The following is a 22,973-nucleotide window of genomic DNA, read 5'->3' as shown; positions in this document are numbered from 1 at the left end:
TAAGAATGAGTGCAAGAATGTTTTTACTGATAGACAACATGTAAGCATTCAAGAATACGTCAGAGTAAAGAGAAAACTTAATTCAATTGGCAAATGTGTTTGTCTTAATTTTTACAAGTCCAAAAGCAATTAATAATTATCTTGTTAATACAATATATCAGTTATATATATTTGTTTTTCAATGATTGAAAATTAGTGGAAGAAAGTTGTGTTATTATCTTTGTCAGATTAGTAATTTCAGGAATTATCCTGATTATTTTATCTTTCTGCTTTCAACAAGAGCTGGTGGGTTAGGCATCAACTTGACAACAGCTGACACAGTCACTATATATGACAGTGATTGGGTAAGTTAAATAAATAATTACTACATTTTATTACAGCGTGATCAGTAATCTGCCATACGATTTACACACAGAGTGTCATATGTAAAGAAGTATTTGTGCTGAGTGAAGTTGAGCCTAACCTAAATTGATTCTACCCAGCTTATATTTCACATACCAACTTAAGTCTGTTCTTAACCTAGTCTTACCTACCACTTTCACTGTTTGGAACACACCATCATGTTTATAGAAATATCCTAACATGTTTGTAATGAATTTATAGCAGTACAACTTAGCCTCCAACTTGATACAAGCTATTTAAATTATAAGGTGGTAAGATAAATTGTTTGATTTTGTATGCAACTATGTTTATTTTAGAGAACTGAAGACGTACCAATCTGCCAACAGACTTCTACTTACTGGTACCCCACTTCAAAACAACCTGTCTGAGTTGTGGTCTATGCTAAACTTCTTACTACCAGAAGTGTTTGATGATCTACAAACGTAAGTAGTAATTGTTATCAATTTGAATCCGGTCCTGCTCCAGTTGAGGTTCGCAACAGATTGTTCGTCATACAGCATTAGTTACTTTTTGTTTTCATGATGCGTCATGCAGTTACATAAGATTGGCACATGGCGTGTTGTGAAAACAAAATGCAACGCAATTTTTATTTTCCGGAGCAAGTGTGAAAGGCAAACATGTCAATCGCTGCCCACCAAACAATTTCTCTGTATAACAACAAAACTGATGTGGATATAAATTTCCTTTATCTTATTTTTCAGGTTTGAATCCTGGTTTGATTTTAATTCCTTTACAAGTCATGAAGATGAAGAAGCCATTGTAGCTAAGGAGAGAGAACAACATGTTATATCCATGATGCACCAGGTACTGCCAACAAATCAGTTAACAGTGTCTTAGATCAAAAACGAAGGGAACGGTAAATAACAGAGCGAGACGTCATAAACTTTGCTCCGTCTATCGGATCGAACGTTAAATCAACCAATTATAGTCCCGATGAGAACGGAACAGATTATACTGGGCTTTAATGCATGCACAGATTAATGTTGATATTTTCTGTGAGTAATTTTATTCTGTATTAAAATTGTTGGTATCTTATAGATTCTTACGCCATTTTTATTACGACGCTTAAAGACAGATGTTGACCTGACAATACCTCCAAAAAAAGAGATCATTGTAAACGCACCAATGACGAGTATTCAACAAGAATTCTACGCATCAACTCTAGACAGGTCAATTATTGATAAGGTCAAACCCAAGGTAAGAACAGTGCATCATGTGCCATGGCTCTGTTATAATCAACCTAGCTGCCTACAAGCTAGAGTGTTAGTTAACATTAAATTAGAAACACCTGCTAAAATAAATGAGGCGTGATTCTGCAGCTGAGAAATTGCAGTAATAATCAACCAATGATTGGTTGATAACTAAAAGTTAAAAAATCGAGTCCTGAGTGCCACACTTTCTATAGTTTGTTTAGCTGCCTTATGTTATTAAGTTCCAAACTATTGAAACGTATATAAAAAGAATGTTGTTGTCACCTGCCATCCTTTTGTTCCACAGAAAAAAGAAGAGGTAACATTGACCCCAAAAGGTCGACCCAAGAGAGGATGCTCTAAAAAGGTTGACTACTCCATTGTATTTAATGAAAATGAGGAATCTGATGATGTTGAAGATTGGTACAAAAAGAGTAGAGACACATTTGCCAAGTGAGTTTACAATAGTTGTAGTAGAGAAGTCTAGGCATGAGTACCAAAAAGTTAAGATTGAATGGGAAAAATATTTTGTTGTAATCAGGTGGCATGGGGTTTTAGGTGGGTGTCTTGTTGAAATTCGTCTTTGTAGTATGGTGTTGGTTAGTGTTATATCTTATAATATCCTGTAGTCTGAACAGATGCTTAGCACCTATTTTGTAAGAGGGTGTCCCTGTCCACCTCCACCAGTACAACATCCATGAGTACATTACTTTATACCCCTTTTATTATTTATTTCAGAGAACCAACTGCACCAGGTGAGACCCCGTCAAATACAGAATCAGTAGTTAATATTAAACTTCAAAACATTGTAATTCATTCATCTTTTATTTCGGAAAAAAAATTCTCCATAGTTCAGCAACAAATATAACGAATACACATATATATATATAAATATGTAGATATATAAAGAAAGAAAAAAAAAACCAACGTTTTTTTTTTTTAATGCAACTAAGAAAATGCTGTAACCATCCTTACCTACTGGAATATCCCCTTGACCCGGTCACGCAACAGTTCAAAGTTGACGAGGATCTTGTCAAGTCATGCGGAAAGCTTTTAGTGTTGGAGAGAATGTTACCTGAACTAAAGAAGCGTGGACACAAGGTATCAATCTTAAATATTCATGTTAGTTTAAAAGAATGTAATAAGTTAATGAAATTGGCAATTATAAAAACATCTGAATTATTTGTCTGTTTGTCTGTAGGTCCTCATTTTTTTCCAGATGACCTCAATGTCTGATATGTTTGTTTGTCTGTAGATCCTCATCTTTTCCCAGATGACCTTAATGTCTGATATGTTTGTCTGTAGGTCCTCATCTTTTCCCAGATGACCTCAATGTCTGATATGTTTGTCTGTAGGTCCTCATCTTTTCCCAGATGACCTCAATGCTTGACATACTTGAAGATTACTGCCACTTAAGAAACCACAACTACTGTCGTCTAGATGGCAGCATGGCTTTTGCTGAGAGACAACAACAGGTAAGCACCTGCATGGTGAAGAAGAAGAAATTTAAAATTATTTGGAAGAACTTGTAAATATAAATGATACTGAATTAAGTTGATACACACATTCTGATTTTAGCAACTTCTGCTGTATTATGTTAATTAGTATTTACTGAGAAAAGATTGAAAATGTGTTTGTCTTAATTTTTACCAAATGTCCACCTAATGATAATTATCTTTAATATCAGTTGGTTGTGTAGCAGCCACAAATCATGTTTGTTTTTCTCAATTATTCAAAATTAGTGGAAGAAAGTTGTGTTATTATATTTCTCAGATTAGTAATTTCAGCAATGATCCTGATTATTTCATCTTTCTGCTTTCAACAAGAGCTGGTGGGTTAGGCATCAACTTGACAACAGCTGACACAGTCATTATATATGACAGTGATTTGGTAAGTTAAATAAATAATTACTACATTTTATTACAGCATGATCAATAATCTGCCATACGATTTACACACAGAGTGCAATATGCTTTTTTTACTGCGCACTTTTTGCACTCAAGTGCATGATAGTGAAAAAATAAAGAGCGCAAACGTGACTCATTTCAGCGCATCTGATTGGCTATGTCCGTGAACCCATGTTTTAATAATTAGTCACAAGCTTGTGGTGGTGTAATGTATGTTTTAGTGTAGTGACTTTCAATGCATTGTAAAGTAGCATTTATAGTTGTATTATAGAATCCACAGTTAGATCTACAAGCCTAAGATAGATGCCACAGAATTGGTCAAGAAAAGCCAGTGATTGTGTACAGGTTAGTGACCATTAACACCATTGACCAGAAGATAGTGGAGAGAGCAGCTGCAAAGAGGAAGCTGGAGAAGATGGTCATTCATCAAGGTCAGTTTTGTCTTTCACACCTCCCTAAAAACCCTCCTGAACAATAAACGCCCGGGGCGTTTTATTCAAATAAATACGTTAAATTAATCATATTGTTTTATACACTTCTACAGTAGTATGCAAACTTCTAGGCATTGATTGTTCTCATTCATTTAAAAAATTCATTATCTTATTTTGTTCTTTAGGTAAATTCAAAGGCAGTAAAACTATGGTGAGAGACTCAAAAGCTGTGATGGATCCCATGGAACTACTAAAAGTGTTACGCTCCACTGATCACTCTGGCATTATCAATAACTGTAAAGAACAAGTCATCAGCGACGCCGATCTTGAGCTCCTATTGTTGGGAATAACGCGGGAAAGAAATTGAAACCAGTAAAGGAGAATGAAGCGTTTAAGGTTCTGGAATCCTGCGATGAGAATGTCATGGAGTTAAAGATCTCAGCTAGAGAAGGATAACTAACCTGTCTTCAACAATCTATTGCAAGTTTGATCTCTGCATATTCATTTAATTCTCCATCAAGATATCCACATAAAATCCATGGCTCCTGGCTTTAAATTTACTACAGTACTGGGTTCACATACTGTATACCCAATATTGCACAAATTGAAATCTGGGATTGTTAATGGTATTTATGACATTCATTTCTATGCAAGTAGTTACTGTTGTTTTCTGCACAGCACAGTGTTCAGGTTTAAACTATTGTTAACACCAAGTGTTATTACAAGTCAGCACAGTGTTCATTTTTAAACTATTGTTAACATAAAGTGTTATTACAAGTCAGCACACTGTTCAGGTTTAAACTATTGTTAACACCAAGTGTTATTACAAGTCAGCACAGTGTTCAGGTTTAAACTATTGTTAACACCAAGTGTTATTACAAGTCAGCACAGTGTTCAGGTTTAAACTATTGTTAACACCAAGTGTTATTACAAGTCAGCACAGTGTTCAGGTTTAAACTATTGTTAACACCAAGTGTTATTACAAGTCAGCACAGTGTTCAGGTTTAAACTATTGTTAGCACCAAAGTGTTATTACTCTTACAACAAAAGAAAATCAAAGACTGTACACAAATATATCTCAAAATTAAGTAGAAACTTTAATTATTCCAATCTATAAATGGTAATCCATAACTTATCAACTTTAAATTTATTTGATACAGAATTATATTTCACTATTTCTACATCAAAAAAGAAAAAATAATTCTACATTAAAAAATATATTTAAAAACACACCAATGAAACTAAATGCAAAATTCATTTATATCAAACTATATTATATAATGTCTTCATTCTTTGATTTTTGTCATTTTTAGTTTTACAAATTCTACTACAACTTTGTTCTGTTGTTGTTACTGTGCCAAAGACATCTCATAATGTGTTTATTTGTTAATATAATGAATAAGAAACAAACATTCTTGTTTATCTGCATGCTACAGCTGTTAATAATTATTACTTGCGTTGCTAGTGTGCCGCGTGCGGAAGTACGCGCGCGCGCTCCGTCGATGAAGGTAAGTATGGCAAAATAAAATGTTAATTAATTAAAAACATTTTATAAAAGCTAATGTTTTAGATTATCATATTGTTTTAATCTACTATACGATTTATATACAGTATAAAAGGTCGTTATTATATTAAATACAAATTTAATGTTAGAAATGCAATTATTTGCGATATTAAAAATTGACACCTGCTTGCTGCGAGATTTAAAAATATGTCTGTTATATAGTAGAAGTAACATACGTTATCAGTGAAAACTAATAACGTTGATAAAATATAATATTTCTTATTGAACACTTTTCAGACACGTGACGAATGTCGTCAGCTGATAGATTGCAATTCCACATGCGAAGCTTCCACAGCTTAGGACACATAATGAGAAATGAAGAAAATGTATTAACATCAATGTTGTAAAGTTTACTATCATAGATATTGAGATGAGTTAATGCTAATTGAACTTGTTTGAGAGAACATTCTGATACAAAGTCATTAAATACATCACGTGATAAATTCTCAATCACAACAGCATCACATTTATCTAAAATGCCTAAAATGTGTGCAATAACTCTTCCCTTTCGCTCCAATGCCATGTCACTACAAAAGTCACGGACATTAAAACCATCATATTGCATACAATCCAATTGCATAATTAGACGTATGAAATGCCCGTCACATTGTACACCTGGACTAATGTAATCAATAAACATTCTTATGGAGGTAGATATATCATCCAAATGATTATTTATTTCGAAATCTTTGCTTGTCATGTGATTAATTAATTCATTAACCACAGCATCTTTATGTTCTTTTTTAACAAAGTTTAAATTTCCCAACAGATAGCGATATGTTGATAAACTATTTGTAACCCAGTGCTTGAGGAAACCGCCAGCTTTATCACCAAGGAAACCAATTGCAAACTCTCTCGCTCTGTATAAATGCTCACTCTCTCGTATCACCTCCCACTCATCATCATCCAATGGTGTAAGTAATGTTCGTACATCTGAGCACTCATTCTCCATACCTTCACTTTCACATAATTTGCACAAGTAAAATCCCACCAATGACTCTACTATCAACTTGTGAGGAGGCATAAAAATGTTATCAAAATTCGATTTTAAAATCGGTGGTTCTTCGTAAACAAATCCAAGTTTCACGGACATATCAACCAAATCTTTAGTCGTATGTTTATCATTCAAATCTTTCATGTTTATTGAAAGTTGGTTTACTTTCAAGCTATCATACATACATTTTCCTAGCAATATCATAGCATTTACATGCTTTGCTGGTGTGTCTTCAAATTTAGAAAGCTTGGCGAATTGTTCTTGTTTGTTGAACTGATTCAAAATATTACGAAATATTTCTTTAAAAAGCACAGCTTTATCTGTAGGAAAGCTTTGACTGCTTTCCCACAGCAAACAGATTGAAAAAAGCAGCATCGGGTTTTTGCACATTGCATACGCTTCAGGATGTTTTCTCCCCCTAGCCCACCAATTTGTTTCAATATCCAATTCGTTTCTAAGGGATTTTGCCAATTGTGGTTGTTCAAAATACTCAAAATGTTTGTCAATGTACTTTCCTATGCTCTCGTTGTTGAACCCATTAACTCTTACATGTACGTCACATGTTTTTACGAATTCATCTATATTTTCTGATCGTGAAGTAAGTATCACAGTACTGTTTTTTAATTTGTTCTTTTTGAAGAGACTGATTACGCTTGGATTATTAAATCGCAATTCATCTAACCCATCTAGAAGCAGTACAAATCTATCGTCATGTTTCATTATGAATTTCTTAATTAACCGTGGGTCCTCTGGGAGATCTGTTACTAAATTAAAATCTTTCATATCAATTTGCTTTACAGTCATATCTAAGATGTTGTCATCTATTTCTAAATCCCGCACACTTAAAAGAAATACAATTTTACCCTCAAATGATTTAATTGATTGAGTAGGCCTATCCATAGCCCAGTTGTATGATAAATGCCTTAATATGGTAGTTTTACCTATCCCACCCTCCCCATCAATAAGAGCTCTACATCCAGGTGTGGAACTGATAACATCTACCACTTCTGCTAATGTTGGTTTGCAGTCTGCATCCTTTTCACCTTTTTTCAGTAGTTCCAAATCAGTGAACATCTGCGAAAGGTCAACACGGTATCTATCACGCATTGTTGCTGGTGTAAATCTACTGGCCTGACTACACAATTCCCTTTGTCTTTGAAGCAGATATTCTTCAATCTTGTCTAGATACGAAGAAAAAATGGCAAAAACAATATTATAGTAAATACATTTATTTTATTTAAAAGGGCCTTGCAATAGTAATACAATACGTAGTGTTGGGGCCGCGCCGAAGGTGGTAAACCAAGTAAATAATATAGAGGGCGACAAACACAATTTATTATCAATCTGAAAAGTAAAACGACTGGTGGTCGCCAGCAAATCGTAACAACCGTTTTAATGTAGAGCAATCCACAGCTTATGCTAAAACCTCCAGCTGCCATAGCAACTACATTAGCTATGAGGCAATTTTGTTACTCCAATAACTACAGTAGATGGTGTTTTGTTTTTATTTACTAGTAAGCTGTCAGTGATGTTTCAACATTAGTAGCTAGCTGGAGGTTTTTAAAGCTGATTTTTCACTGTTTACGAGCGTTGTAACACGCATATATTCATTTTTTTGTGGGTGAAATAAAAAATGTGTTGTACAGTAGTATAATAAATTAAAGATTTTTCAGGCATCTCAGTACAACTTTTTATTCGAAATAACAAATAACAGAAATAATAGAAATTGCGTTCAAAGTGTCAGCTTTGACATTTAATTTTAATAGGAACAGTTAAAATTGTAAATAAATTGAAATATTGCACGCGTGTACGAATTAATTTAATTTAAAACCTTGCCATTTATCCTAAATTAATATTAAATGGTAATTATCGTGGAGCTGCTGTTGTAAACACACGTTTGCAATAATATCATTGATATTACGTATTCTATTCTTTGTTATTTCGTGAACCGAATTAAATGATACAAGACCGGAGTTTTTAAAATTATTTTTAAATACACAATTGTACGGTGGCCCACAACTGTCACGCACACTATATAAATCATATTCACACAATTAAAGAAGGAATCACAAAATTGAAGAAGAAATCGCATATAAACAAAAGAAAGCATGGAAATATAAAACGAAATACACAAATAAAGAAGAAACGCGCAATTAAAGAAGTCCGCAACAAATTCGAAAGCTCCTCGCACAATTAAAGAAGTCCGCAACAAATTCGAAAGTAACTCGCACAATTAAAGTACAGTAGTCCGTATGGAACGCCATGGCTGCCTCCGGCAGCAAACTTTAATTCTATTCGGCTCTTTTACCATTCGGCGCATTTCTATTTGGCCCATTTACAATTACGTTCGGCTCTTTCAGCATTCGGCTCTTTTTTATTTGGCCCATTTATACGGTGGCCTATAAGTGTCACGGCAACTTTAAAAAAATATCACGGCAACTTTCAAAAAAAGCCACGGCAATTTGAAAAAAGCCACGGCAATTTGAAAAAAGCCACGGCAAATTAAAAATAAAACATCACGGCAAATTAAAAATAAAACATCGCGGCAATTTAACAAAAATACCACGGCAACTTAAAAATGAAACACCACGGCAAATTAGTATTGAAACACCACGGCAAATTAGTAATGAAACACCACGGCAAATTACAGAATGCCACGCCGGAAGTGAGTTACCACGGCGGAAGTGAAACCTTTGGAATCTTCGATTTTTTCTGAGGTAAGTAATTATTTGTGCATTGAAGTAAATATTATTATATTAATTTATTATATTTAACTGCAGCATTTACGTGTTTATTGCACTAGGCCTAGCTATGCCTACTACTAGCCCTAGGCCTTAGGCCTACAGTAGTAGCTAGGTCTACTGTAAAAACAACTTTTTATATAAAAAACAGATTACTGTAAATATATTAAAACATTGTAGAATGTTATAGGGCCTAGGCCTACCTTGTAATAAGGCCTATGGTCTAGCCCGGCCTAGAAAGTTCAAGAAGAGTGCAATAAACTGCTGCAGTTAAATAAATTAATATAATATTTACATCAATGCACAAATAATTACTTACCTCAGAAAAAATCGAAGATCCCAAAGGTTTCACTTCCGCCGTGGTAACTCACTTCCGCCGTGGCATTCTGTAATTTGCCGTGGTGTTTCATTATTAATTTGCTGTGGTGTTTCAATACTAATTTGCCGTGGTGTTTCATTTTTAAGTTGCCCTGGTATTTTTGTTAAATTGCCGCGATGTTTTATTTTTAATTTGCCGTGATGTTTTATTTTTAATTTGCCGTGGCTTTTTTCAAATTGCCGTGGCTTTTTTCAAATTGCCGTGGCTTTTTTCAAATTGCCGTGGCTTTTTTCAAATTGCCGTGGCTTTTTTTGAAAAAATTGCCGTGATATTTTTTGAAAGTTGCCGTGACACTTATAGGCCACCGTACATTTACCATTACGTTCGGCTCTTTCAGCATTCGGCTCTTTTTTATTCGGCCCATTTACCATTACGTTCGGCTCTTTTTGATTCGGCCCTTTTTTATTCGGCTCTTTCTGCATTACGTTCGGCTCTTTTGAAATCGGCATTTTTTATATTGCGCAATTAAAATCTAACCTTTGACATGGGGTCAAATGGAAGAAAATCAACGACTGGAAATGAGTCTACGAAAAGTTATTGTTGCAACTTTCGTTTTTTCATTGAATTGTAGTATAGGCGGAATTATATAAAGGGCGGCAAACACAATTTAATTCATCGGAAGGCGTGACAATATTCTCAATATTACTACTGGTTGCCCCTTGTCCTGTTTTAATAACAGAATAATAAGAAAAAAAATGAAATACTTATTCTACCTAAAAAACTACCGATTGAGAGCAAAATTATACTGTACATTATTAGTAACTAACCTGTTTCTGATTGATCCTCTTTTCGCATTCCTTGTTTTTCATTACTACTGGTTGCCACGTCTTGCTCTGTTTAAATAATAAAATAATAATAAGAACAAAAAATTAAAAGATAATTATTCTACCTAATAAAAATCTACCGATTTGGAGCAAAATTAAACGGTACATTTTTAGTAAACTAACCTGTTTCTGATTTTAACATCTTAATTAATATTGGTTCTAGGACACCTACCCCCTAGACAGTTACCCCCCGGACGTTTACCACCCGGACAAATACCCCCTTAGGACAACTACCCCTCGGACAACTACTCCCCGGACAACTACCCCTTAGGACAACTACCCCCTTAGGATAACAACCCCCCGGACAACTACCCCCTTAGGACAACTACCCCCTTAGGATAACTACCCCCCGGTCAACTACCTATTATACACTGTTGCAGAGTCAGGTTGTTCCTAGGGGGTAATTGTCCGGGGGGTAGTTGTCCAGGGGGTAGTTGTCCTAAGGGGGTTGTTGTCCTAAGGGGGTAGTTGTCCGGGGGGTATTTGTCCGGGGGGTAGTTGTCCTAAAGGGGTAGTTGTCCTAAGGGGGTAGTTGTCCAGGTGGTGGTTGTCCGGGGGGTAGTTTTCCGGGGGGTAAATGTCCAGGGGGTGAATATCCGGATACGCTTAATATTGTGTACTGTATATGTAAATCAAATATTTATAAACCCGTTTTATAATAATATTATAACTAATAACTTCGTTATATAGTTAAATACACATTTCAAAATATTACGTAATTAATTAGGTTCTATTGAAATCAAATGGCCTCAAGTAAGTGTATTATGCATAATAATGTGACGATCTACCTTTTAGAAAACTTTGTGCATGTTGGTTTATAAGCTTTACAAAAGTATCACGATCGTCTTGTGAATTCAAGCGTCCGGCTTTCTCAATGTGATATACAACATCCCATATGTTGTTATAGTTGTAGGCACTCAGTTTGTAAAAACCAATAACCGTCATCAAATCGTCTTCGTCAGTGTTAGTTAGCACATTAAACATTGCTCTGCGATATGCTGTTAATCCTACACCTGCTGTATCGCTACTTTGGATAGTGTTCTTATATTTATCTATGCGTTTTGTTGCTAAGGCCATCATGGTTACTTCAGCAATGTCCGACAACAGCTTCACATCAGTTTTGGAAATAAATCCACGGTCAGTCAGATGATTAAATAAATCTAGGGCTGATTTTTCATCAAGAGTTCCAATGGGTAAAATACCAAATAGAAGCATTCTCAGCCATCGCATCTTTACACCAGAATAGTGTTCACTTAGTTCTCTCAGAAATGTTTGGAATTCCATTTTGAATCTGTTAAAAAAAAACCTCTTTTTTTCAATGTGAATGAAATGTAATTTAATCTAATTCTCCTTCTTATCTTCTTACTGATATTACCAACTTCGATCATGCTAGTTTTTAAACAAATCTTGTTTTTAAAATATGAAATGCGAAATTCGAAATGCCATCTTCGACTAACACACTCAAACAGAAAAGCTTTAGATTACATCAGGAAGAGTGAATGAGTTCCTTAATAACTTACTAAATTGTAATGTCATTCTTACCTATTATACCAGGAAGAGTGAATGAGTTCCTTAATAACTTACTAAATTGTAATGTCACTATTCCCTATTCATACATTGAATTGTACACAATGTCAGAATGTTATTAATAAGCATAGTAGACCATTATTTGATTAAAAAATGTTCTTATAAAAAATGTTCACATTGTATACTGTTTTATTTGGTTCGACCAATGTCAAAAGTCATTTGATTTCGCACAGTTCATTAAACCAGTACCAATGTCAAAAGTCACTGATTGATAGTTGCTTTTGCCTTTTTACTTTTCTGTTAATTGTTATATTTTATATTGTTATTGTAAAGGATGCACCTTTGTGCTAAGTGTGCCACCGATCTAAAGGTGAAATTCCAAATAAATAAATAAATAAATGGCGTACATTATCTACCATACCCAGCAACGTCTTGTGGCACAGTTCATTAAACCAGTACATTTGTTTTTCATAGGTGAGTTTTAAATATGAAAAATGCGTTACTTATGACGTGGGTTCATAGTCTAGAACATAGTGGCCAAATCTTGCATAATTATGCCGTCTGGCATAATTTTGACCCATCTGGCATCTAGCATTTATGCTAGGCATAAATTTAGAAAATCTAGCATAATTTGAAAAACGCAATTATACAGCATATTCACCACGAATTATCTGGCATATTTTCGAAAAAATCTGGCATAATTTTGTACAAATCTGGCATAATTTGGCCAAAAACCTGAAGACATTTTTTTTTGTTCCAACCTTTGTGGTACATAAAACATAAACATACACCGCCCTCTAATACATTGATTTTGTTCTATTTTGGCCTTAATTGTGTCTGGCATAATTTTGTGCTGCCATCTAGCATAATTTGATTTCGATCGCTGGCCACACTGTATACGTATGAACAGCTTATAACAATGAAGTAAACAATTTTGTAGAACACCATAACAATGCTTCTTTTGTTGTTGTTGAACTCTGTAGTGGTTGAGCCCAAAGGTTGCAAACAAATAGAAATATAAACATTGATTGTCAATGGTTCAACGCATTACTACAAAGCCGACTCTTTTAAGATTGTCAATGGTGCAACGCATTACTACAACGCCGACTCTTTTAAGATTGTCAATGGTTCAACGCAATACTACAAAGCCGACTCTTTTAAGATTTCTGGGTTAAAATTTTTCATTGAATAATCAAAATACTCGTATACGAGTAGGCCTAATGTATTGCATTTTCTTTCATGACAAATTCGATTGTTTTTTTTTACAATAAAACGAACTGGTTCGTTGATGCATGCTTAATGTTACATATAATTATTTTGTCGTTCGTTGAGTTATCGTCGCAGACCTCACAAATTTTACCCACAATCATTTACTATTTTGAAATTATGATATTGTTGGCGTAATTGATATGTAAAATCACGTGTAATGATGATGCGCTGTATTTTTAATATTACTACTACGCATAAGTTCCGATTGCATGCTAGCAGGTTGAATCATTTTCCTGATAAGAATATATATTGAAGATTTAACATTCCCAGTGTAAATATGTCAACAGTTGGTTTTGATACTGTTATTTTAAATAAAGCAAACCAAAAAAAAATCGCGGTTTTCATCATTTTATTTGAAATAACTGTAATGGGTTTGTCACTGGTAATAGTACAATATGGTACAGTAAATAAAATTTTAAACATTAAAGCATACCTAAAAGTGACCATCAATGCATACCTACGGAAGCTTAAAGTGACCATCAATTTATACAACCGGCTGCCAAACAGGAAAGTTCAAACATCATAGAATTGCCAAGATAAATATTATGGAATTCCGCCTTTCCAAATTGATTCATTTTGTTTTTGTTTTTCAAGATAATTAAATCGGAAAACGTAAAATATCTTAATTTTAGCGTATTTGACGATTTCTCTAGAAACCAATTTCAATTAACAATACTGGCCTGAACTATACCCCATGCTTACGCAGGAGGAGTGAACACCCGCTACATGTAGGATTATGATCAGGTTCGGGAATCACCCGAGGATTATGATCAGGTTCGGCAATCACCCGAGGATTATGATCAGGTTCGGCAATCACCCGAGGATTATGATCAGGTTCGGCAATCACCCGAGGATTATGATAAGGTTCGGCAATCACCCGAGGATTATGATCAGGTTCGGCAATCACCCGAGGATTAAAAATACTTAAAATAATAATTATCTTATATACTGTATGTTGTTTATTGTGATGGCGTTCTATTTGTTACTCAGAGAAACTCGCTGTTTGTTGACGATTATGTGTGGCACACAGAATAGTAAGTTCAGTGATATTAACAAGACATTTACCACAACCCACACTCTCCTCCAAATAACCATGCAAGCATAACCATCAGAATTATACTTATATTCTCATATTATTGTTCCGAACTATATAAATGAAATATTGTAAACTTACAAATTGGCTTAAGACTGGACTGTAACTGGATCTCGTATCTGGACTATCAATATACCGATACAGTCAAATGTGACGATTTGTACCTCCAACTGCACCACTCCCTTTGACGTCAACTACTGTGTAATTATTATTCATAATCCACGTATATGTATGCTATATTTACTTTGTCCGTGACGTCACAAAAACTTTTCCACGGTCTATCTGTCTTTCTGTTGAAACACAATGTACACGATTATATCGTCGTCGTACGACGTCTATAATTATCCCATCCAAAATTCCCTAGAAAGTAGTTTTAGAAAATTACCTAGAATCTTTTTAAATAATATTTAAAAACTGCAAAATGAATGTTATGGAAACACCTAAAGGGAATTGGTTTAAATACTTAAAGAAATGAGAATTCACATTTTTGTATAAATAGACGGCATTAACTGTTTTAATACTTGTATTATATCTATCATTAGATTATATCATTTTAATAACTTTTTGTGTAATATTACTTCTGATCTGGTATCTGAACTACATTTGTGCAATAATTCATATACTGACTCTAAATTTATTTAATCATTTTACACCTCTTATATCTATTTTTTTTAAATTTTTTTTTTTTAGCTTTTTAATTTTTACTAACAAACATCTTTTTATTAATATTATAATCATAACAATAAATATTTAAAAAATATATATAAAGTAATATTTATCGCATAATATACAGTCTAGGATAATTAAATGATATACAAAATCATTACACCCGTACCAACTACTATTTTCATCTCCTTATACGGAACATCATTTGAATAATAGAACAAGAACAAGTCACACATCTACACATAATCAAACATCGTATACTCTATCTCTAACAATATTTCAATCTTCTATCGACTACTGTAAAGCCGAAGTATAGTCGTTATCTCGGGACCGTTCTATGCTTACCATCACGTAGGCTTACTTCATCAAGGCCTGATCAAGGCTTCTATGAATGGATGACGAGTTAGGCGCAGGAACGCTAGTAGACCAAACCCAGACTCCAGTACCGTTTTGATTACGATCAATCGGGAAATAACCTCATGACGTTGTATTGATAACACTTTACCCCAACATTACAATGTACTCACAGGGCAGTATTTTAGGCCCGCTTCTTTTTATTTGTTATATTATCGATATGTCTATTTGTATTGATAATGATTGCAAACTATTATTATATGCCAACGACAGTGCCTTATTGGTGGCTCATCGTGATCCATTATACATTTCACATTAACTAGGTCATGGTATGGAATTATGTTACAAGTGGTAGTTCAAAATAAGTTGTCCATGCACCCACAAAAAACAGAATGCATTTTGTTGAAAGAAAAGTTTAAAATATTGAGAATTTCAAAATCACTTTTATAATGATATATCCCTTGTCATGATTCCATAAGCACCTTGGTTTACAAATTGATAACTGTATTTCAAATGAAGAATACTTTACATGTATTATGAAAGAAGCAAATTCGACCACCAGATTGAAATTTCTGTACAACAGGTAGGCTAGTAGGAAACTTTTATGCTCTGCATTAATTAATTCAGTGTATACAGACTGGTATCTGGTATAACGTCATTCCTTCAAAATAAACTCCAGGTAACCCTAAACAAAATTGTACGGTTTATTCTCGACATTGCTTCAGGGCGCACATTGACCCTAGGGCACACATTTACCCTAGGGCACACATTGCCCCTAGGGCACACATTGTTCCCTAAGGCACATATTGCCCCTAGGGCACACATTGCCCCTAGGGCACCTATTGCCCCTAGGGCACACATTGCCCCTAGGGCACACATTGTCCCCTAAGGCACACATTGCCCCTAGGGCACACATTGCCCCTAGGGCACACATTGCCCCTAGGGCACACATTGCCCCTAGGGCACACATTGTCCCTAGGGCACACATTGTCCCCTAGGGCACACACTGCCCCTAGGGCACACATTGCCCCTATGGCACACATTGCCCCTAGGGCACACATTGCCCCTAGGGCACACATTAGTCACGAACAACTAAAAGCTGTTGGTTACCGTATCTGAACATAAACAACAGAGTTAAATTTCTAAGATAGACTTCAGGTATTGGTCCACGCCTATAAGATATACCATGATGTAGATTCCACTTTTTTAACAGACAATTTTACAAATATTTCTAAACAACAACATATGTACTGTACGAGAAAATTAATGAACATTTTGTAATTCCTAATATAATTATATAATATATGTTAGCTTCAAAAACATTTTATTATCATACTATTAAAGATTGGAATAATGTTCCATCAAACATAAAAGGTATAAAAACACCTGAGTATAACCGTGCTATATATAAAGCTTTATGTTAGTAATGTGCATAGCCAGACTGATGTATTGTGAACGGTTGTTATATTTTTGTGAATGTTTCTATGTTTTTGTTATAAGGACCCCATTGAATAGCTTAGCTCTATGGGTAATCCTTGGTATGTTGATTGTACCGAATAAAACAAACAAACAAACAAATGTATCCGTCCGACTTATACTAATATTAAAATTGCAATTTGTGATTTTTCTGGTAGATATATATATTGATGATTTTACCCAAACACTCTAAAACAAATATAAATTGCAAAAGAACTATCAATTATTCCAATATTCATTTGGAAGCAACTGCACCCTTTTAGGTCAACTTTAATATCACAATCACATGCCGCTATTGACTTTGGCCGTGACGTCACAAAAGCTGTTCCACAGTTTAGTGCAGGTCTTTCTGTAGAAGCACAATAGGATTACTGAAGTCTATACTTATTCACTCAAAATTACACAGAAACTATTTTTAGAAAAACACACAGAACCCTCGGTTTAAAATGTATAAGAGGATAAATACATGTAATAGAATTTTTAAATAAAACGTTTGCTTCTAAAAATAACTGACGTTTCAATCAATATTATGCTTTTATCGTCCCATCCATATTATGATCGTCCTTAGGAGTGAGGAGTTTGTTTTCTCAGAGGACGATCATCAAAGTAAATATAGGCCTATTGATTGAAACGTCGAGAAACTCAATTCATTCATTTCAGAACTAATTGGAGATGTACTGCAAACTTTATATAAACATTTGATTTCTCATGCAAACCTTCAAACAATTCTCATTCTTCCATTGTCTTTCTTTGTCCTGTCGGCATTCATCATTTTTATACCTACATTTGATATTGTTTTTTGCTATGCTGTTGCATCTTTGTACCGTCCTCATGATGACTCAGCATTATCGCATCGTCACTGTGCCGACAATATTACAAAACAATTGTTGTTGCATTGTATTTAATGCTGGTTGAACAAAAAATAAACGAATTGGGTTATATTTTGACACATCGATCGACATAGTGAGGAAAAATTAAATTGGTAAAATAAATTATTTTTCAAAAACTAGTACGGTCTCATGTTGTCCGTTGAAGGCGCTCTTTGGTTTCTATAGAGGAGGTGGTGGTTAATGGTTTGATATCAATCCACACAGCGCGGCCTTTATGAATAATAATTAATATAAAAGATGTAGGAGGCCTAGGCCGTTTGTAGTTTGTTTCTTCTAAGACACACAAAACTTAGGTAAGCTGGGTGTTTATAGTTTGTTTCTTATTTGGTATTACGCTAGACTCTACTGGTGCCGCAGCCTGCCTGGCACCTAACTAACGTGAAAATAATGAACTCATCAATTATCCCTCCACCACCACAGCAGCCAGCCACCACACTTTTCTCCCTTATTTCTAGCCCACAAAAACTGGAGAGTCAGAGGAGTGTGAATTCGAACTAGCCTAGTTTAGTAGCCTACTACTATCTAGGCCTGGCCCTACCTAGATGACCTCATGAAATGTCTGATCTGAATTTTCCTAATCTTCTCACAGCAGGATGACAGTGCGTGTCGACATACGTGAAGATAACAGCTGCTACACAGACCATAGAGTTATTATATTATAATATAATACCTCCAATACGACCATGTAGACCTACAGATACCTCCATGTACAGAGACAGAACTACTGTCGTCTAGATGGCTGTTGACAGGTAAGCACTCATGGATACAGAGTAAAGAAACAACTATATGTTGTTTTTACCAATTTGTAAATGTAAATTATAGTGAATGCACAATTAATGGCCAGTTGATATAGACATTTCACATTCTGATTTTAGCAGCAACTAGGCCTACTGCATGCTGTATATTATTACGTTTCTGTTTTCTTTTAAGAATGAGTGCAAGAATGTTTTTACTGATAAGAAAACTTAATTCAGTTGGCAAATGTGTTTGTCTTAATTTTTACACGTCCAAAAGCAATTAATAATAATTATCTTTTTAATACAATATCAGTTATATATATTTGTTTTTCAATGATTGAAAATTAGTGGAAGAAAGTTGTGTTATTATCTTTGTCAGATTAGTAATTTCAGGAATTATCCTGATTATTTTATCTTTCTGCTTTCAACAAGAGCTGGTGGGTTAGGCATCAACTTGACAACAGCTGACACAGTCACTATATATGACAGTGATTGGGTAAGTTAAATAAATAATTACTACATTTTATTACAGCGTGATCAATAATCTGCCATACGATTTACACACAGAGTGTCATATGTAAAGAAGTATTTGTGCTGAGTGAAGTTGAGCCTAACCTAAATTGATTCTACCCAGCTTATATTTCACATACCAACTTAAGTCTGTTCTTAAACTAGTCTTACCTACCACTTTCACTGTTTGGAACACACCGTCATGTTTAGAGAAATATCCTAACATGTTTGTAATGAATTTATAGCAGTACAACTTAGCCTCCAAGTTTATACAAGCTATTTAAATTATAAGGTGGTAAGATAAATTGTTTGATTTTGTATGCAACTATGTTTATTTCATTAGAGAACTGAAGACGTACCAATCTGCCAACAGACTTCTACTTACTGGTACCCCATTTCCAATCAACCTGTCTGAGTTGTGGTCTATGCTAAACTTCTTACTACCAGAAGTGTTTGATGATCTACAAACGTAAGTATTAATTGTCATGCAGTTACATAAGATTGGCACATGGCGTGTTGTGAAAACAAAATGCAACGCAATTTTTATTTTCCGGAGCAGGTGTGAAAGGCAAACATGTCAATCACTGCCCACCAAACAATTTCCCTCTGTATAAGAACAAAACTGATGTGGATGTAAATTTCCTTTATTTTATTTTTCAGGTTTGAATCCTGGTTTGATTTTAATTCATTTTCAAGCCACGAAGACGAAGAAGCCATTGTAGCTAAGGAGAGAGAACAACATGTTATATCCATGATGCACCAGGTACTGCCAACAAATCAGTTAACAGTTTCTTAAGTCAAAAACGAAGGGAACGGTAATTGCTTCAAACCGAACGTTAAATCGACCAATTATAGTCCCGATGAGAACGGAACAGATTATACTGGGCTTTAATGCATGCACAGATTAATGTTGATATTTTCTGTGAGTAATTTTATTCTGTATTAAAACTGTTGGTATCTTATAGATTCTTACGCCATTTTTATTACGACGCTTAAAGACAGATGTTGACCTGACAATACCTCCAAAGAAAGAGATCATTGTAAACGCACCAATGACGAGTATTCAACATGAATTCTACGCATCAACTCTAGACAGGTCAATTATTGATAAGGTCAAACCCAAGGTAAGAACAGTGCATCACGTGCCATGGCTCTGTTATAATCAACCTAGCTGTCTACAAGCCAGAGTGTTAGTTAACATGAAATTAGAAACACATGCTAAAATAAATGAGGCGTGATTCTGCAGCTGAGAAATTGCAGTAAGAATTAGCCAATGATTGGTTGATAACTAAAAGTTAAAAAATTGAGTCCTGAGTGCCACACTTTCTATAGTTTGTTTATGAGCCTTATTTTATTAAGTTCCAAACTATTGAAGTGTATATAAAAAGAATGTTGTTGTCACCTGCCATCCTTTTGTTCCACAGAAAAAAGAAGAGGTAACATTGACCCCAAAATGTCGACCCAAGAGAGGATGCTCTAAAAAGGTTGACTACTCCATTGTATTTAATGAAAATGAGGAATCTGATAATGTTGAAGATTGGTACAAAAAGATTAGAGACAATTTGCCAAGTGAGTTTAAAATAGTTGTAGTAGAGAAGTCTAGGCGTCAGTACCAAAAAGTTAAGATTGAATGGGAAAAATATTTTGTTGTAATCAGGTGGCATGGGGTTTTAGGTGGGTGTCTTGTTGAAATTCGTCTTTGTAGTATGGTGTTGGTTAGTGTTATATCTTATAATATCCTGTAGTCTGAACAGATGCTTAGCACCTATTTTGTAAGAGGGTGTCCCTGTCCACCTCCACCAGTACAACATCCATGAGTACATTACTTTATACCCTTTTATTATTTATTTCAGAGAACCAACTGCATCTGGTGACAGGGTGTTCCTGTCCACCTCCAACAGCACGACATCCATGAGTACATTACTTTATGCCCCTTTTATTATTTATTTCAGAGAACCAACTGCACTTGGTGAGACCCCATCAAATACAGAATCAGTAGTTAATATCAAGCTTCAAAACATTGTAATACAACTAAGAAAATGCTGTAACCCATCCCTACTGGAATATCCACTTGACCCGGTCACGCAACAGTTCAAAGTTGACGAGGATCTTGTCATGCGGAAAGCTTTTAGTGTTGGAGAGAATGTTACCTGAACTAAAGAAGCGTGGACACAAGGTATCAATCTTAAATATTCATGTTAGTTTAAAAGAATGTAATAAGTTAATGAAATTGGCAATTGGTACCAGATTATTTTATAAAAACATCTGAATTATATGTCAGTTTGTCTGTAGGTCCTGATCTTTTCCCAGATGACCTCCATGTCTGATCTGTTTGTAGGTCCTCATCTTTTCCCAGATGACCTCAATGTCTGATAAGTTTGTCTGTTTGTTTGTAGGTCCTCATCTTTCCCCAGATGACCTCAATGTCTCATCTGTTTGTCTGGTCGTCTGTAGGTCCTCGTCTTTTCCCAGATGACCTCCATGTCTGATCTGTTTGTAGGTCCTCATCTTTTCCCAGATGACCTCAATGTCTGATATGCTTGTCTGTTTGTCTGTAGGTCCTCATCTTTTCCCAGATGACCTCAATGCTTGACATACTTGAAGATTACTGCCACTTAAGAAACCACAACTACTGTCGTCTAGATGGCAGCATGGCTTTTGCTGAGAGACAGCAACAGGTAAGCACCTGCATGGTGAAGAAGAAGAAATTTAGAATTATTTGGAAGAACTTGTAAATATAAATGATACTGAATTAAGTTGATACACACATTCTGATTTTAGCAACTTCTGCTGTATTGTGTTAATTAGTATTATGAATATTTTTACTGATAGAGAAAAGATGAAAAATATGTTTGTCTTAATTTGTACCAAATGTCCACCTAATGCTAATTATCTTTAATATCAGTTGGTTGTAGCAGCCACAAACCATGTTTGTTTTTCTCAATTATTCAAAGTTAGTGGAAGAAAGTTGTGTTATTATCTTTCTCAGATTAGTAATTTCAGCAATGATCCTGATTATTTAATCTTTCTGCTTTCAACAAGAGCTGGTGGGTTAAGCATCAACTTGACAACAGCTGACACAGTCATTATATATGACAGTGATTGGGTAAGTTAAATAAATAATGACTACATTTTATTACAGCATGATCAATAATCTGCCATACGATTTACACACAGAGTGCAATATGCTTTTTTGCTGCGCACTTTGTGCACTCAAGTGCATGATAGTGAAAGAATAAAGAGCGCACATGTGACTCATTTCAGCACGTCTGATTGGCTACATCCTTGAACCCATGTTATAATAATTAGTCACAAGCTTGTGGTGTAATGTTTGTTTTAGTGTAGTGACTTTCAATACATTGTAAAGTAGCATTTATAGTTGTATTATAAAATCCACAGTCAGATCTACAAGTCCAAGATAGATGCCACAGAATTGGTCAAGAAAAGCCAGTGATTGTGTACAGGTTAGTGACCATTAACACCATTGACCGGAAGATAGTGGAGAGAGCAGCTGCAAAGAGGAAGCTGGAGAAGATGGTCATTCATCAAGGTCAGTTTTGTCTTTCACACCTCCCTAAAAACCCTCCTGAACAGCAAACGCCTGGGGCATTTATTCGAATAAATATTATAAATTAATCATACTGTTTTATAGACTTGTACAGTAGTATGCAAACTTCTAGGCATTGATTGTTCTCATTCATTTCAAAAATTCATTATCTTATTTTTTTAGGTAAATTCAAAGGCAGTAAAACTATGGTGAGAGACTCAAAAGCTGTGATGGATCCCATGGAACTACTAAAAGTGTTACGCTCCACTGATCACTCTGGCATTATCAAAAACTGTAAAGAACAAGTCATCAGCGACGCCGATCTTGAGCTCCTATTATATCGCAGCGACCTGGTTGTTAAAACTATATTATAACTAACTATAATATTATTTAACGTTAATCAGTAATGTTTTTTACACCTAGAACGCGGGAAAGAAATTGAAACCAGTAAAGGAGAATGAAGCGTTTAAGG

General features: G+C 34.9%; 1 protein-coding gene and 2 pseudogenes across 1 annotated transcript; 2 read left to right on the top strand and 1 right to left on the bottom strand.

The window, feature by feature from the left end:
- The first annotated feature begins 700 nt into the window (after positions 1-700).
- On the top strand, positions 701-4,297 carry LOC144835673 (lymphoid-specific helicase-like; annotated as a pseudogene).
- A 707-nt stretch (positions 4,298-5,004) lies between these two features.
- LOC144834811 (uncharacterized) lies at positions 5,005-14,497 on the bottom strand. Its single transcript, XM_078689763.1, has 4 exons — positions 14,403-14,497; positions 11,221-11,723; positions 10,376-10,441; positions 5,005-7,669 (listed from the first exon to the last, which is right to left on the bottom strand). Exons 2-4 carry the CDS (start codon positions 11,714-11,716, stop codon positions 5,685-5,687), a joined length of 2,547 nt encoding a protein of 848 aa, XP_078545889.1. The 5' UTR covers positions 11,717-11,723; positions 14,403-14,497; the 3' UTR covers positions 5,005-5,684.
- A 4,882-nt stretch (positions 14,498-19,379) lies between these two features.
- LOC144835671 (lymphoid-specific helicase-like) lies at positions 19,380-22,875 on the top strand (annotated as a pseudogene).
- Positions 22,876-22,973: the final 98 nt, after the last annotated feature.

This window comes from Antedon bifida, chromosome 2 (assembly GCF_963402885.1).
Source record: "Antedon bifida chromosome 2, ecAntBifi1.1, whole genome shotgun sequence".
Lineage (NCBI taxonomy): Eukaryota > Metazoa > Echinodermata > Crinoidea > Comatulida > Antedonidae > Antedon > Antedon bifida.
The sequence above is the reverse complement of the archived record's forward strand: the minus strand, read 5'-3'. Positions and strand labels throughout refer to the sequence as shown.

Excerpts from the sequence above, each read along its gene's own strand:
- LOC144834811 (XM_078689763.1), bottom strand. The coding sequence starts at position 11,716 with ATGGAATTCCAAACATTTCTGAGAGAACTAAGTGAACACTATTCTGGT. Across the intron at positions 10,442-11,220 it reads TGCACAAAGTTTTCTAAAAG|AGCAAGACGTGGCAACCAGT; the intron begins GTAGATCGTCAC and ends TTATTTAAACAG. Across the intron at positions 7,670-10,375 it reads AGAGGATCAATCAGAAACAG|ACAAGATTGAAGAATATCTG; the intron begins GTTAGTTACTAA and ends CTTCGTATCTAG.